Source organism: Simochromis diagramma, unplaced genomic scaffold, assembly GCF_900408965.1.
Source record: "Simochromis diagramma unplaced genomic scaffold, fSimDia1.1 OVJJ01000753.1, whole genome shotgun sequence".
NCBI classification, from domain to species: domain Eukaryota; kingdom Metazoa; phylum Chordata; class Actinopteri; order Cichliformes; family Cichlidae; genus Simochromis; species Simochromis diagramma.
The window spans coordinates 16,157,355-16,174,456 of record NW_024387523.1 but is presented as its reverse complement, the minus strand read 5'-3'; the positions used below and the strand labels follow the sequence as shown (position 1 = coordinate 16,174,456).

The 17,102-nt window shown below is 42.6% G+C and overlaps 1 protein-coding gene across 13 annotated transcripts in view; it reads right to left on the bottom strand.

Annotated features, from left to right (window-relative positions):
- Positions 1-787: 787 nt before the first annotated feature.
- Positions 788-17,102, bottom strand: part of adgrb2 (adhesion G protein-coupled receptor B2) — a 258,273-nt gene continuing 241,958 nt past the window's right edge. For 9 of the 13 annotated variants that reach the window (XM_040020285.1, XM_040020280.1, XM_040020284.1 and 6 more), the window contains 2 exons: positions 7,558-7,611; positions 788-3,887 (listed from right to left, as the gene is read on the bottom strand). In XM_040020285.1, coding sequence (XP_039876219.1) covers positions 3,711-3,887; positions 7,558-7,611 — 231 coding nt within the window. In that variant the 3' untranslated portion in view covers positions 788-3,710. Of the gene's footprint in view, positions 3,888-7,557; positions 7,612-10,279; positions 10,332-17,102 lie in introns of all 13 variants that reach the window. The other 4 variants (XM_040020286.1, XM_040020291.1, XM_040020289.1 and 1 more) reach the window with 3 other exon arrangements.

The window sequence follows — 17,102 nt, the reverse complement described above, 5'->3', positions numbered from 1 at the left end:
AGTGACACACCAGCACTGCAACTTAATTACCCACAAACCTTTGGGAGAAATAACCAAGAAGTCCCTCTTATCACTGTGACTCTTCTGCCAGAGGTAATGTGAAAACTCCTTCCGTGCTTTTACTCTGTCACCATGCATTTCATCCTTGGGGCTAGCTTTTCTTCCTCATCTGACCTCTCTCTCATCCCTCTCCCTCCCTTGAGAAAGTTCCACTTGGTGGCCTTTCTCCGGGGTGACTGATGGCTCCTCTATGGGCAGACTCATCCAGACTTAATTACCCACAAGCCCCTCGGAGGGCAAATGCAGAGTGACCGAGGCATGCGCACTATGTCATCCCCTCTCCCCCTCTTGCTCCTTTAGTCCAGCATTGCTGAGTGGATTGTTAAAGCCCATCCACTGTGTCTATTTTTCACTATGTTACATAACAAAACCGCATTTGTTTTTTGGGCGGGTGTGGATGTGGGGGGTTCTTTCTTGAAAGAGGATGCGATTAGCATAAGTATTACCCCCACCCCCACCCCAGTTATTCCAGTTTAACCAGACTTCAAACCAGCAGAAATGTTCTTGTTAAATTTTCAGACAGACCAGCGGGGCCTCTGATTGGTCACAGTTAAGCTTCAGTGCTGCTGGCTAACAAAGTTTGTCATGCCCAAACACCCAAAGTGGTATTATGAAAAAAACAAAACCCCAAACACGGGATTGTACACTCCAAATCAAGACAGAGGCTACTTGTATTCCTCCGCAAATGCCCTTGATGCAGCTCACACCCACACACAACACACCGGGATCGATTTGAAAATTTATTTTCATATAAAAAAGACACTATGAAAACATTAGAGGACTACTTTGTACAATCTTATGTATAAAAAGAACAAAAATGGAGAAAGGGATGAGTTTTCAGTAATAAACCAGGAATGTTGGATGGTTGTAGCGGTCGGGTTAACACTGAAGCATCAGGGTGGAGGGCGAAGGTGAACATGGGGTGGGGGGTGGGGGGGTTAAGTTGGCTTGAACATGGAGTTGAGTTGCAAATTTTCTCTCCTTAGCTTTGTACTTGTTTGTGTGGGTTGATTTTTGTAAGACTGACAGGAAGAAAAATTGAGATGGCATTCTGACCGGCATCTTCTCGTGGTTAAATATGCATCGCAGAAGAGGAAAACGTTGAAGATTCGAAATGTTAAGACCCAAGATGAATATCTCAATCAGACAGGCAGCGTCTCACTTACCGTTTACTCCGAGAAGAAAACTTAAAAGCCATTCATCACCGCGCCTGAAGCTGTTCACGCCACAATAAACAAATCGGGGAGGGGGGCTGTATCAAAACGTCACATTGTGTGAAAATCAAACCTGACTATTTCTTTTCTGCTTGTGGGTTTCTGATGGGAAGGGGGGGGGGGGTCTACAAATGATTGGTTTCTCATGGACTCACATGGGGGCCTGGCAGACAGTTGCTTTGTTCTGTTGGACACACTGTGCAGTAGATCTGGAAAAGCAGAGCCTCCTCACAGAAGGTCAGGTGAATGTGACCTTAGCTCGGCAACTTGGGATCAAACCTATCTCGCTCCTCTGAGAGAGGGCGAGCTGTAGGTTTGCTTATCGGCTGATTAACTTGAAAGGTTAGGAGGGCCGCGCTCTTGTCTCACCATCTGCGCTGTGCTGCTCTACTACCACATTAGGGATCTTTAAACAGATGGTTTGAGGGCTGCATTGGAAAATGTCAGGACAAATCGCCATCCCCGGATAATTACTGTTTTTGAGCGCTCCCCTTCCTCGGCATCTCTGCCTGCCTCTGGCTTTTTTTCTTTTTTGCTGTGTATATTTAGAACTTTCCTCCTCGGCTACCATTTTTCTTCGTTTCTTCACCCATAAGCTGTCTCTATTTTTTTTTCTATCCACACTGTTAGATTAATGGCAGCTGCTTTGAACATAGACAGAAAAGTTATGGAGCTATCATTTGAATTCATCCTGCACTCTCTGACACTTTCTCTCTGCTGGTGTGTGGAGGACTGATGTGCTAATGTAGCAGCAGCAGAAAACTGGTCGTCCTTTTGTAACCGCTGAAGTACGGAGGTAGAATGTCAAGCAGAAAACATCACCATCGGCTCCTCTTCAGTCTGACACCTTGTAGCCTTATAACCTGTGATTCCCTCCCCGTCTTTCTGCGAGCGGGGAATTACATATCTCTGCTCTGCTGCTAGACTTCATGCCTTCTAGGAGCACGACACTGAGTGGGCAGAGTGAGCAACAGAGGAGCGGCGCTGGCTGTAAGCAAAGAAAGGCATGTTTGTAGAGCTCGTGATGAAGTCCTCGGATCGTGTGATGTCTCATTACTGGATTCAAAATCCTCCTCAGGTCATTTGAAGCTAACAGAGGTTTTTTGACTGGGGGAAACTGATCAATTCTTCACTCTAAAGCAGCACATTTCTCAGGATCTCAAAAGCATTCCATGTAGGCAGAAGTGCCTGAGATATTCTTCTTTTCTGGCTTTACTATGACTGGTGATGGTTGAAATGGAGTCAGATATTTAAGTCTTATACTACTCTTCTCTTTAAGCAGCAGAGGGGAAAAGAAGGAGATGCATGAATCTGCATGATTTGCATCCTTTTTTGTTCCCTCTCTTGGGGGCAGTGGGCGGGGGATCTCACGTGGTGCACATTATGTCAGAAAGGAAGCTCACATTTATGTGCTGTGTAACTGTTTACAGGAAATAAAACAAATAGATATATAATAAGAATGAAAAAGCATCACAAGCACAAACCCAACCAAATTCTCCAAATGAATCGATTCTTTTTTCATCAATGGGACCATAGAACACAACTCGGTTGGTAGTTGTTTGTTTCAGTCGTGTTATTTTTCCTGTAGGGGAGGACATTTGTTTTTATTTTGGGGAACCAAACCATAAAAAAATATACAGAGTGAAGGAATGTGATGTTAACACAAAGAGTGCGATAGGAACGGGTGAATAAAAGTGTTGAAATGAAACCTGAAAAACAGAAGAGAGAATGGCACATATCATCGAGAGGCTCTGTCCCCACCCTCCGCCCCCACCCGCCCCCACATTCCCTGTCCGTTCAAATAAGAAAAAAAGAAAAGAAAAAAGGAATAGATAAAGACTGACCAATTTGATTCTCAAGGGGGAAAGCAAATTGAAAACAGGGTGCCTTGGAAGGGAGGAGGAGGAGGGGAGGCTACCCAAGTGTGAGAAACCTCGGTGAGATCTTTTCCCCTTGCTATAAAACAAATATCTCCCACCCCCACCTCAAAGTCATGAAACAATTGAAAGAGGTTATCTTTTTTTATCTTCTCCAGAATAAAATCAAGACAATTTCTCTGAAATAAGTTTCTCATAGTTTTTTTTTTCTTTTTTCTTTTAAAGTTCATTTAAAAATCTTCTCTTTTTTAATCAGTCACAGACATGTCAAGCCCCTGTTCTTTCTTTTCAATAGTCTTTGCGAAAATATAGAGTAGAACAGTCTTCTTTCCATGTCTGTCCGCTGCAGCAGTAAACATACACTATGGGATCCGACAGAGCACATCGCAGGAGATGGGGAGGCGGGGAGTAGTAGAGAGTGTGTGTGAGTGTGTGTGATCCTTGCAGAGAACTCGTGTACCTATGTATAGCTTTTCAGTAGTCCGGTGTCTCTGTGTGCATCTGCACCTCGGCACGAGAGAGCGTGTCTGTTTCAGTGGGTGTGTACGTCTGCGTGTCTTCACACTTCAGTCTGGAAGTCTCCCTCGGATGAGTCGGGGGTGTTAGCCGAGGACGAGTCCCAGTTTTTATTGTGCAGTTCCATCCGGTCCTTCTGCTCCCCGGGCACGATGGACAGCTCGGGGGTCATGGTCTTGAAGCTGTCCCAGGAGCTTTGGTCCTCTGGGGTTGACTTGTCCTAATGGAGAAGAGGGACAAAGAGAGGGGGCGGGAGGACGACCATGTTAGGAAAATTCTGAAAACGCTTTCATGCCGTCTGATGGAGAATTACATTTTACAAGATAATATTATCCCCGTATCTTTTCCTAATTACAGGCTACAACTAGCATTCATCTGCTTAGTTTAGTGTAAATAAAGAAAAGAGGAAAAAAAAGGAGGAAAAGGAGGTTGATGACCAATGAGTGATAAGCAACATGCTTATCACTCATAAAAAGGTCTACCGAGTGTAATTTGTGCAAAAACTGAAGTGTAAATGTAATTTCACGAGAGAGATGTTTTAGCAGAGCACACGCACCACCCTAGGAAGTTCGGTTTCATTTAACGACCAGAGCAATAACCGCGTTTCACGAGATATCAGAAGTGCAATATTTTTCAGCCTGTGTACCCGCTGTATCTGTGGGTAACACAGTCGTCATGTAAAATAAATGATCGCCACCAGCACAGGGGAGCGCTGACGTTTGGTTTTACCGGCAAATAAAACGATTTCGATAATTAGACTGAACTGTTGAGTTGTTTACCGTCCGTGTGATCTTGTAACCGCTCTCGTTCCTTGCCAAGTTGGACTTGTAGCGATTACTCTTGGCCAGTACCAATCACAGTCACCAAAATTCAAATGCTGGCATGTGATGCTTCTGCATATCACTGATGGATGTAATCTCACTGCTTGTTTCATTTTTTTCTCTCTTTTTTTTTTTTGATATATGTGTATATCAACACGATAACAGCTTCTGGGGCTTCCTGGTGACAGGATTTACATTTTTCGTACTTTTTTTCCTAAACTAACAAGCTCATGCCTTCTGCTTCTGGGTCTGTGATGCTCTGTTTTTCTCTCGCTGCCAATTATAGCATATTGGCTTATCTGTACATCCAATGTCTGAATTTGGATTTATGATTGTGGGACTGAGATCTGAGCTCATAAATCTGGCTCTGATATTACATCACTGACCTTCAACAGCTTCTCCCCCTGCCTTCATCTAGTCTTCATTCAGACTTCAAAGTAAAAAATACAGCAACAGAGATATATGACGAGTTTGCCAGTACAATGTTAGATACACTCACCAGCCACTTTGTCAAGTACACCTGTTCAACTGCTCATGAACACAAATATCAAACCACACAATCACATGGCAGCTACTCAGCAATCTGAGACCATGTCTGCATGCCTAAATGCTATTAAGATTTTCCTGCAAAAAAATACTCTGGATTTACAGAAAACATTCCAAAAAAGAGAAAATATCCAGGAGCAAAAATGCCTTGTTGATACCAGAGGACACAGGAGAATGGTGAGGATCCTTTGAGTTGATAGGAAGGCAACAGTAACTCTCATAACTGCCCGTTACAAATGTGCAAAAGAGCCTTGCTGAATGCACATTATGTTGTGCGCCTTGCTGAATGCACATTATGTCGTGCACCTTGATGCAGATGGGGATACAGCAGCAGAAGCTCACTCCTGTTAGCTAACATCAGGAAACTGAGGCTACAGTTTGCATGTAATCACTAAAATTGGACAACAGAAGATTGGAAAATCATTGCCAAGTCTGAATTGTTTCTTTGTCAATTTCTGCTTCTGATATTTGGACGGTCGGGTCAGAATTTGGTGTAAACAGCATGAAAGCATGAATCCATACTGCCCTGTATCATCTCACTGATCGTGGTGTAATATTGGAGGAGATATTTTGCATCACTGAAACATCACAGTATATTTGAGTATAGTTGCTGACCTTGTCAGTCCCTTTATGAACACAGTGTACTCATCTTCTGATGGCTGCATCCAGCAGGATAACGCACCAGGTCACAAAGCTCAGATCATCTCAAATTGGCTTCTTCAACATGACAGTGAGTTCATTGTAGTCACTGGCCTCCACAGTCAGCAGATCTCAATCAATTAGAGCATCTTTGGGATGTGGTTGAACAGTAGATTCACATCATTGGTGTGTGCCTGACAGAGCAGATCTGCAGCAACTGTGTGATGCTATCATGTCAATATGGACCAAAATCTCTGAGGAATGTTTCCAGCACCTTGTTGAATCTATGCTATGAAGAATTAAGGCAGTCCAGTCGGCAACACAGTATGTGCAAGGTGTACCTAATAAAGTGTCTGGTGAGCATAATTAAATCAAAGAAATACGAATAATAGGAATACGAAAATCGGGAAAATGTTTAAAAAAAATCCTGTAAAAACAATTCAATGGGAACATTTTATTTAGCCTGCAGGGAGTTTTGGAGACGGATACACCGCAACATTCAACAAATCATTTCTTAGCACTGCACTTACAGGGTTGTAACAGTGCACTAAATTAGCATTTCCATATGAACCTTGATTTCCAAGTTCTGATATGGGTAAGTTGCACAGATAAAAAAAAAACCCAATATATATATAAATTTTTTGTCCATTTCAAGTCTCACTGTAAAGGTTCTTGCACTGATTGTTGCATATTACCATCAACAGAAGACCGAGACATTTACTCTCAAGTGAAGATTAAGGAACGTGGACAAGATTTCAATAGTTACCTATCAAAAATGCTACCTCTGATGTGTGCCATTTGCAGAAATTGCACACATCTTCTGTCTCCTAACTCTCTAAACCAGAAATAAACTCACAAAAAGCATGAAAGCTTCTAAGCACGGGGTCTGTGATGGAAGCGTGCGGCCTGCAGATGAGCCCGCCACGCATGTAAAATACATGTCAGGGGATTAGCCAAAAAATGGAATTAGAGGAGGTGGCATTATTCATCAGATAAGGGCCATTATTCAAATTGGACTCGTTATCTCCCGGCAATCTCACACAGTGATTTCACAGACACAAACGGGGAAAGACACCAGGGATCGCTGGAACAAATGACTCTTGGTGGAGCAAAAACATACAAAGACAAAAGAACAAGGTGGACCACTTGTGATGCTTTCCACAGACACAATGAATCCAGCTGCTTTGTTCTTACTGAGCTGGAAATTCATCTTCTAAAATAATCATTCAGAAGATGAATATTTAAAGTATTTTCACTGGTCATCTTGAGAGTAGATGCCTGTCTGGACATATAATTAAGAAGAGAGAGAGCGCTACCGTTTCTGTTCTTCATTGCCACCTCCCAGTAGCTCTCTTGCAGCTTTCACTTTTTTGTTTTGTTTTCCACAATCTTACCTTTGCTTTATTTCAGAAACTCCTCTGAAGTACTCACATATAACTCATTTTGAGTTATTCACACCCTCAGTCCCTGTCTGTCTCCACACACACACACACACACACACGACTCATTGATCTGCAGTTGCACAGCACTCCCACCCCCCCTCGCAGTGTGTGTTGATCGTTGCTGAGGCGCTAGGGGGCAATATCTGCCTGATTATCATTCTCCCTGCGTCACAGCTTGACAGTTGGTAAAATGAATACAAAAGGCATAATCTAGGAGCCAATTTGCATGCTAAATGCTGGCGAAGGAACATTTTGTAATGCAGGACTGTGGGTAATGCTGCAGTTAAGCCCAACTTCATCCCTGGGAGACTAGGTTAACGCGATTGTGCTGCTACTGCGTGTCTACCTCTTCCCGTTCACCATCTCTGCCTGACTCCGTTCCCTCCTTGCCCTCGAGCCCCATCTCATCCCTCTCTCTTTGCCAGAAACCCCCTCTACTTACACTCGATGAGTTCTTTTCACCGCCGGCAGACGAAATGCTCCATCGCTTTTCCCTCTGTGGTGATGAAATGGGAGGGAGAAGACAAGGACGGGGTGAGAGGGAGAGAGAGAGAGGAGGACAGAGGAGGAGGGAGTGGGGTGAGGGGGAGGTGGGGGGTGAGGATCACAGTCACTGACAACTCTGCCCTGAAACAACAGCATTGTTCCCACACCTTCATCAGGTGAGCAGGCAGTTGTTGCTTTGAGCTTACACCTTACCCCTCGTCTCTCCCTGTCTCCATCTCTCTCACCAGCTCTCACGAAAAATAAATAAATAAATAAATAAATATATACATATATATATATATATAAATATATACATATATATATATATATATATATATATATATATATATATATATATATATAACACACTCACACACACACATCATGCACACATGGACAGAAACAGTGCAGACAGTGATCAATGTCAGCATGGTTACAGTTGAAATGTGTTGGAACAGCCTATATTTTCCATATCCTGATCCGTCAGTGCTTAGAGGTGAACTGTGAATGCGAGGACAGAGTGAAAGAAAAGACTCTACATGCTACACAGCTGACGGTAACTAACAGTACCTACGACTACTATATAAGGGATGCGAGTATGAGTATAATCTCATTCTTGAAGCCCTCCTGCACAGTGCTGGAAGGCTTTGAAGCTCATGTTTTTGGAATGATGTTGAAAGAAGATAACTAATCTGGTTATTAGTGCAAGGAAATGCTATCTTCGCTATCTGCATTATTGATTTTACACTGTAGGTGTTAACATAGCACATAAAAAAAGTTCAAGCTGGGCTATAAAGTGGACGCTGCTGACTCTGTATGTTCTGCCTTTGGCTCAAATACATAAACCGTGTTTCCCCAGCTGTAACGTTGCAATGTTATCCTTCTTTTTTTTTTAGTCCAAAGGCGTCTGGCATTGGAGTTCTCTTGGTTATTGTGCTGACAGATCAGCGGCTTCATACAGCTATGTGTTTATGCCACAGTGGGCTTGAGGTGGGGACTCATTATTTGGACTCCAACTCCCAGCCCGCCTCAGGAACGGCCCCAGATTGATTCCCAGCAGCAGTTAATATCGAACATATTGACTCAAGCTTTTCTTTTTTATCCTACATAGTTTTAAGTTTCTGCAAAAAGTTTGCAAAACACCCAATTCTATGTTCGTATTTATTCTTTTCTTTCTCTATAAAATAGTGAATTGCACAGCTTTCTTTCAGGGAGAGCTTCGCAGAGTTTGTGTGGGTGTTTGGAAGTGTGTCTTGATGTGTGTGACTAGATAAAAAGATGCAAAAATGGTGCTGCTTTGTGTAAAGAGTCTTCCCCTTTAATGTCAAAAAACCACTGTTCAGGAGTCAGATTTACTGTTTCTTTCTTCGATCATGTCAATATAAGCTGTGAGCAAAATCTTGTCTTGGGCATGTCCACACTTTTTCTAGTATGGTTGCTGTTTTCAGATCACTCCCAGGAAGTCCCATTATAATCATATTGAACTGTGATGCTGTTACGGCCCCTGATTTCCTGGATGTGACAGACTGTGATCGCACCATGGATCTCCAAATCTGCGCATAGAGCAAACAAATCCTATTTTAAACCACCCACAATTCTTATGGAGGATGATCACTGGTTATAACAGCTGGTTCTCCAGCACCAACCGTGCAGCTTTCATGTCTTGATGCACGCTCAATCATCCAGGTACGGAAATAGCACAAAGTGGATTCTGTTTATCTGGATGCAGCGTTTTCAGTTGGAGAAACTGAAAACTGAACTACCTTTGACATGAAGCCAACATTACAGAGACACAAGGGCAACTGGCCATAACGAGACTTCCGGGGAGTGCCCTAAAAACAGCAATCATGCTGAAAGTGGTCCAAAGTGCACAAGAAGACTTTGATATACCTTATTTATATGCGTCAAAAGCCACTAGAAAAGCCAAGCATATTAGGGTTTAGGCAATAGGTTAAACTTAATGGACCATTACTGAAGGCTGAATTTATGGCTCATTTTTCTTACATGCTTCAGTCATGATAATGAGTACCTTCATATTTCTGCCTTTCATCAATCAAAATGGCAATTTGCGATTAAACAACTACCCTTTAAAAGCCGAGTTTATGCACAATCAGTGCTCACAACTGTACCAAACAATACAGGTTTACATACCTTCGCAATTTAGCACACAAAAGCAACTCACCTGCAGCGCTCCACTGCTGTTTAATGAGGAATCATGGGGGTCCTGAAATGTACTTTCCATTATATTTTTGCAGATACAGCAGGGGAAAATTGAACTCATGTTGCTACTAGCACTGCAATACCCCAAATACACCTTCTAACGCTGGGTAAAGAGGTTGAAGCCAGAAAGCAGAAAATTTTGCCCTGAACTTAAAAGTTTCAGGCAAGCTATGAGGTAGAAAACGCTACAAGCTGCAAGCACAACAAAGCAAAGTGAAGAGAACACGTAGGGAGTCAGTGGGAGGGTACGCACTCAAACAACGCTACAGCACAAACATCTAAGGCCATCTCTAGAAGCCTCTGCTACAATGTTGGTGGATGAGGCCCACTCTCTGCCACTCAGAACCCCCCTCATTTGGACTGTGGAATTGGAAATCGTGTCTGAGTGTGGGTGAGCAATGTGGCAGGCTGTCTCTGGGAGATGACAGGTGGGTTGTGGGTAAGTGGGTTAACTTTACCTTTGTTGACTTGGATGCCCATGGTTCTGCTGACTGTCTGGCTACATTCAAACTGGGACATGACAACAAGCATGCAACACAAAGCCCAGTCAGCAAACAAAGGACATAAAACAGGAAGAAAAAAAAAAGAGAAATCAATAAAATGTTGTAGTAAGGCAAAGAAAAGACACTGAGAATTAGGTTCTTGACATGTGTGAATACATAAATGAACTCAAACTGTGACTGGACATGAAGAGAACTGAAATCACAGTTAAACAAGAACAAAATGAAAGTAACATCAAACAATGCAGGAGCAGATTGAGTGGATGCCAGAATACAACGGTCATTTGCATCTATCAGTGGGCTTCAGGGTCACTGAACCGGACCTTGCCTGTTTCAACATTTCTGTGTGTTTATTTCATTATATCATCAAGGTAATGACTGAATCTAGATTGCCTATTCACCACTGGCATAATATATTAGGTGGAGGGTTGGGAGGGGGCAAAAATTGTCCATGCATAGCAGTCCTTAGCACCGTTTACCCCCTTAGCTGGGAAAGAATCTGTGTCACAAGTAATAAGGCCCTTCAAAGGAGCCAAATTTGGAGAATGTAGGGTAAATAAATTCCATTAGTGTAACACATTGCAAACAAACGAGCAATCAGACACACAGGCTTGGTTTGCTGCTGCTGTCTGGGCCTCTGCAATCCAAGGCCACTGCTTCTATAGAGAAAACAGTTCCAGCATGTGATTTGGACCTTTTCACCTCCCTTTAATTGGCCCAAGGACACTAAATGAGCTAAATTAGTATTGTGCCTGTTGGTGCACGAAGCCAGTGTAAGGCTTGTTCCGCCTGGACTACCCGTCCCCTCATTAGGAGCCACTGATAGAGCCAGTGTGCTAACGCTATACTTCGCCAAGCGCTCAGTTTTCATGGGCAATTTGTGTGGAAGGATGAAAACAGCTGATGAATTTATACTCGGCATGGAGAAGGGGAGGGGGAGGCAAGGAAATAATTAAAAACAAGCTAATGAGAGGAATTAATTATTCAATTAATGCCTCAAACGTGACACCCAGGGCTGAGTTTAGAGGGAGGAATGGGAAAATGAGGGAGACAGCGAGAGGGAAAATGTCAAGCTGCGAGGACGAATAGAGGGGAGAATGAGATATGAAGAGGAAGAAGAGGGGAGGACTTGCTTTATTGCTGGAATGTGAAATTGAAACTCCTTAGCTTAATGCCGGCAAATTGACTATCGAGACCTACGGGGTTTGCAAGTGCAGGCAAATTGCCCTAACTGAGTCAACAAAAATTGGCTTCTTTGTCATTTAAAATTATACATCTTCATTTTACGTGAAACATTCCCGGAGCTTGCACATTACCCTGGCTAAATTTCCCTACAGTGGCCTCAAAACCTTGCTGGAATATCAATAAATATCACTAAGACAGCACCCAAGTCTCACCTCCACTTTAATGGAGAAGGCTAATGGAGTATGCTCCTAGACAGACTATGCACCAATATGCTTCCATGTGTAGCCTAACAGACAAGGATTTCATCGTGTAATTCTCACACATCCCTACAGCCATTTCAGGCTGAATTGCTACATGCTTTCATAATCGAAAATTTGCCGTTCCTGCTCTGATCTAGCATCAGTAAAAAAATAAAAAAAAATAATAAAACAAAGCAAGGCTTGTTTTCTCTCTGTCTCTGTCCCTCGCCTCTCCTTTTTCCTTCCCGCTGCGTTCTGCTTAAGTCCTCGCTGTCTATCAGGAGAGGGAAGCCAATCCACGCTTCATTTAATCAAGAACACAGCAGACGATGGGATGGAAATATAACCCATCTGAGAGCTAAAAAATACATCAGCCAAGTCATTATGCAGTGGAAGCGCTCTTTCTCACACTCACACACCCACCGTCCATCCCACACACAGCGAGGCACAACACTGCATCATTGGGCACTGCATGCAAATTTGTGTTATGACCTTCTGAACTCTGTGGAATGGATAGAAAATGACAGGCTAACTCCACAGTGACAGAGGCCAAGAAGCTGTTCTAAATCTAAACATTAGTGTAGACACTAATGCTAATACATACTGTGTTACACGCTCTCTGTCTTTTAGTAACCCCACTGACTCCATTTGTATCCTGCCTCGTTTGTGGAATGCACAATGAAACTACACTCCATCCATCTGCTAGCCATATGGCCCCAGTCAGAGCATCTACTGTACTTAAAACAGAGTAGGATTTGAATTTGTTTTCATCATTAGCATTAATGTGAAGGCCCACTTTCTGTCCACTTCAGCAGAGTGTAACACAAGTGTTATCACTGCAGATATCATTCTCATATGTGGGCAGATGACTTTGTAACTGTACAGAATAACCACTTGATTCCTGGTCAGTAACTGCTGTTCTTGGGTCAACAAAGCAAAATAACAGCTAACAATTTAAGACTAACTTGTACAACTCTCAAACCCCGTTCGCAGTTGCTATGTGTCTGCATTAAACAACGCATCAAAGAAGTAAGAGGAATACAATATACTGCCCTTAGTATTCACTCGTCGGCCTTTATATACATACAAATTTGAGTGGCATACAATTCTTAATCCATTGGGTTTAATATGATATCAGCTCAGGATAGCTTCAACTATTCTAGGAAGGCTTTCTTCAAGGTTTAGGCATTTTTTCTGGGAATTTTTGACACAAATGTTAGAGAGAAGTCCTGGCCTCCAGTCTCCACTCTAATTAATCCCAAAGGTTTTCTATCGGGTTTAGGTCACGACTCTCTGAGGGCCAGTCAAGTTCTTCTACACCAAACTCGCTTATCCATGTCTTTATAGACCTTTGTGCTCTCGTATGCAGTCATTTTGGAACACAAAGAGGCTATTCCCAAACTGTTCCCACAAAGTTGGGAGCACGAGATTGTCCAAAATGTCTTGGTATGCTGAACCATTAAGAGTTCCTTTTCACTGGGACTGAAGCCCAACTCCTGAAAAACAACCCCACACCATACCAAACACCCCTTCCACCAAACTTTACACTTGGCACAGAGCAGTCAGACAAGTACCGTTCTCCTGACATCCACCAAACCCAGACCTGTCCATTGGATTATCAGATAGAGCATGATTCGCAACTCCATAGAACATTTTTTCACTGCTCTAGAGTCCTGTGGCGCCATCCTATGTGCTTTCTGATGCTTTGGACTGCGCTTGTTGATGCAAGGCTTGGATGCAGCTGCTTGGCCATGGAAACCTATTCCATGAAGCTCTCTGACTCTGCATCCACTCACCTGGCTCTGTGATTTAACCTGGCCTATCACTTCTTAGATGAGTTGCTAATCATTTCCATTTCCTTAGAGCAGGGGTCTCGAACTCCAGGCCTCGATGGCCGGTGTCCTGCAGGTGTTAGATGTGTCCTTGATCCAACACAGCAGATTTAAATGGCTAAGTTACCTCCTCAACATGTCTTGAAGTTCTCCAGAAGGCCTGATAATGAACTAATCATTTGATTCAGGTGTGTTTACCCAGGGTGAGATCTAAAACCTGCAGGACACCGGCCCTCAAGGCCTGGAATTCGAGACCCCTGCCTTAGAGTAACCCATTTTTTCACAAATGCTTGTAGAAGCAGCCTGTATGCTTAGGTGCTTGACTATACACCGTGGCCATGGAAGTGATTGGAACACTTATATTCAATAATTTGGATGGTTGAGTGAATACTTTTGGCAATATAGTGCATATGCTTGTGTTAGGCTGAAAAAGACATTAAGAGTGTTTCTGATGAGTTTTTCAATAGTATATGCAACACAGAGCCAAATTTAAATTTATTTTCAGACTGCGGGAGTATGTCTGCTAGCTTCAGAACGGATAGACAAGGTGATCTTCAGCATGGAGGTTAATGGGGACCCTTGCAGTAGTCTGTCTGGCTCCTACTTCTTTCCAGTCACATATTTCCTATCCTTTTCAGTCTATTAAGTAGAATGCTTATTCAGCCTCTGGACAGACATCTGGTAAATATAAGGATTACCAGATACCAGGTAGCACAGATTTAACAAGAATATGGCTGTATGAGATTGGAAGAAAAAGGAGAGACAAGAAAAGCAAAATCAGGAGTTTGAAGTGTGTTGATTCTATCTGTGAGGGTACATGTAATGCCTAAGACCACTGTAAGCCCACTGCACTTACATGGAAAATTGGATAAGATGTGAAAGCAAAAAAGAAATGTGTCCGTGTCTCTTTGTGTTTCTGATATCCACTCATCTCCCCAACACAGCCAACACAGAGCTCCTACCTGAAGAGAGCAAAATGAATCAGGTCTCTTCTGACCCCTTTTGCAATATTTTTCAGTGTTTCATCAGCACACATAAAAGTGCATAGCGTTTAGTCCTTTTTAGTGCATGAGTTTATGAACATAATATCATGGTTTATGAGGTTGTTATAAATCATTTTGGATGGGCTGTTGTCTTTACAGACTGGTTTATTATGTGGTTATGGTGTTTAGATCGTAAGATTTAACTCAGGCACTGAAAATGGACACAATGGACGCACCTTTTTTTCACAACATAAAAACATTACAAAATCAGGATATTAAGAAAAAAAGTTCACTCATGAACATCCAGTCCTGTATCACACCACTATACAAGTCCTTGGACATCCGTCCAGATAAAGTCGCTCCAGATTTAGAGTTTCAATATGAAACTGCAAAGGGCTTAATGAAGGAGGAGGAATTAGCATTCATTACCTGAACGCTGAGACATGAGGGTGTACGCGACGATGCACAGAACTGTTACACCACACCATACCACTGGGAAGGGGGGTTCAGCATAATATTAAGGTTCATCAAATACAGATACTTCACAATGAGGAAGCACCGACAGGTGGAAAATGAGCAGCTACAGGTAGTATAGTTTGACACCGTTTGTTTTACTGTAATTACACATGATAAATTCTTGCAGACCTGCAGCTAGTACCATGGTTGCTAAGTTTAATTCCTCCTTTAATGCTAACAGATCTGCTGTTAACATTCTTGTATTTTCTCAAAAAGTGGTACAAAAGATTTGCACAAAAGTATGCATTTCATTCCTGCTCTCAGCTGTCAAGTTTTTAAGATTAATTTGTAATTAGCTGTTTAAACTAGTCAAGTAACCTTCACATTTACTATCTAAATTAAACTAGATAATTAACTTGCCAACTTCGTTAGCTCTTTTAAACTCCTGTCTTGGGTTGGAACATTTCAGGTTTTAAAAGGAGAATATTTATGGGCACTGAATGTGCACTTTATGAAAACCTACAAGCTACATGTCCCAGAAAAAGGCTGGGTGTGTAAAATCTTTAGCATCATTGTAATACAGGTATTCCTACTATTCTCACCATGATAATAATGAATGTGTAATTTGTCACATTTTATTTTTAATGCTTCTGCAGGTGCAACGCTTTATTACTATGACATACTCCAACAGAGTTCAGGTTCATAAACCTGGTTCATAAACCTGAACTCTTACGCCTTCAAGGACAGCTTGTTCAGTGTTTCTTTTTATTGTTTTAGGCAATGCTCAGATACAGTATATACCAAGCTATCTTCTGTAATACAGCGGACAAATGGAAGGTCATCCATTCGCACTACTTATCAACATGTAAAGAAATCCAAAGCCTGACTAACCCAGTCACAGCTGATAAGCTGCAATTGAGCATTTATTCTGGGGGGGAGGAATTCAACCAGCAGACGCTTCAATGTGAAATGCACAAATGACTGTATGAAAACACAGCTTCAGGACAAAAGGTGGCAAACTATGAGGTACAAACTGTAGCATGTAGGTACATTGCCTACTTTAGCAGCATTAGAGGGGCTTTACACCACAAGGTTTATGTTGTTTTAGCACGTCTTACTTTGACTTTCTTTGTAAACCAGGGATGCTCTGCGAACTAGAGATGGCTCAGTGTTGTGCCTCGGTGGAGGGGGAGGGGGGACCTGTTGTGGGCGAACACCAGCCATGGTAGTTAGAAGGGCAACAGGGGTATTTAGGGTTCCGTTTAAAGCACTGTTTTATGATAACATTATGTAGGCAACTGGACCGAGGGGTTGCGATGAACTGGCCGACCTCCTTCATCATTAAAAAGGTGAGACACTCAATAGAGCCTGTCCTTAAGTGACAAAGTCAATTGGCCATATGAAGTTAAAGGTGAATTTCAACTTCCACGGTACTTTGGGTGTCCACCCGTGAGGAGATATCCTCGCGAAATGCCATTTTGTTTGCAATTAAATCACTCATGTAGGATATGTGAAAATCACTGTCACTCTGTCACACGCTGTAGAAGGGAGGTTATTAAAGTAATTATGAAACGATTATATCATTACTCATGCAGTAATTGTCTCCTAAACACAGTTTATGTGCTCCAAACACAGGCAGTGCATCACAGTGATCTCAAAACATAAAACGGATAAACACACAAACAAGAAGGAACAAGTGGACACACACACACACACAGAAACAAGTTATGGCCACATCCACACACAGAGAGGCATGCTGCCACACACGTAGGCTCTCTGATACGTGAGTGTATGAACGTGCACATCCGCTCGCACAGACTAGCACAAACCCCTCTCATCTCCATAATTACTGTATAGTCAGCATGTCCGTGTCTGGGGGTGACTCTCAAAGTGAGATGTTGACAATAGCAGAGCCGAATTCAAGCTGGGGCCTGTCAAAGACCTGACGCTGATAGCATTATCCGTGTAATTATTCGCAGTTAAGTGAACGGCCTACTTACTTTTAACATAATGGAATTGGAGGATTGAGCCGTACCGGTGCTGTCCTTTCACATCATAACTCGCGTGACGTCATTAACCAGGAGGA